The following is an 826-nucleotide window of genomic DNA, read 5'->3' as shown; positions in this document are numbered from 1 at the left end:
CTTAGTGCAGCAAACTCCTACACCTCTTACCCTCGACATAGTTCTCCTCTCCTTTTTCCCCTGTATAGATGACGTAATTCTCTTTCATCACGCGCTCCTCCTTAGCACTAGCAGCAACAACAGCTCGGTGACTGCGGCGCTCCTGCCACCTTTCTGGAAGAAATTTGGTAGGGATATCAGAAAACAAAGTTGGATTTATCACGATTCTGCTCCCACTGGTCTCTCTTTTCCTTTTCGATGAACGCCTTGGCATACTGCTTCTGTCCGGCTTCGTTCTGACGACGACCACTGCCGTCTATGGCGATCGCCTCAGGGCCCACCTTTTTTTTCTCCAACTCTAAACGCTCCTCTGCAGTGAGACTACCCAAAAACCTGTTGGAAACTACCAGTTGTATTGATATCATGTTTTCAGTCTGCTTACCCGGGCTCTTGATTTTCGCCCTCATCGTCACTGGGGGATTCTTCCTTGGGCGGTCTCCACTTATTCTCGTGGCTTTTACTCCGACTGCGTCGGTCGTCCTTCCTTCCCATTTAAGAATAGAAATTAAGTTAACTTGTCGACGAAATCAATAACAACCATCTGCAGTTATCATTCACAAGGCAATCTTCACTGCAGCCGTTTACTTAGCACGTGAGTACTTTTTGACCACAACTAGGAAAGGAAAGCTCACTTGAGTGATAGGCCCGCCCATGAGGCTACTACAACCTCCCAAAGACTAGTGATACTGTTATAGACTTGGATGCGACGCTCATCTGCTAGCTTGGCTACGAGGAGTCGTTTTTAAAATATGAGATTGACTCTGAGTGGCGGCGAAAGGCTTCGATT

The 826-nt window shown here is 47.3% G+C and overlaps 1 protein-coding gene across 1 annotated transcript; it reads right to left on the bottom strand.

Annotated features, from left to right (window-relative positions):
• Positions 1–202: 202 nt before the first annotated feature.
• Pmar_PMAR026319 (hypothetical protein) lies at positions 203–531 on the bottom strand (the record flags this gene model as incomplete). The annotated part of the gene is made up of 2 exons (XM_002772482.1): positions 203–372; positions 422–531. Coding segments are annotated over 2 exons (280 nt in total), but the record flags the coding sequence as incomplete, so codon positions are not given.
• Positions 532–826: the final 295 nt, after the last annotated feature.

Source organism: Perkinsus marinus, assembly GCF_000006405.1.
Source record: "Perkinsus marinus ATCC 50983 genomic scaffold scf_1104296961110, whole genome shotgun sequence".
Taxonomy (NCBI): Eukaryota; Perkinsozoa; order Perkinsida; family Perkinsidae; genus Perkinsus; species Perkinsus marinus.
The sequence above is the reverse complement of the archived record's forward strand: the minus strand, read 5'-3'. Positions and strand labels throughout refer to the sequence as shown.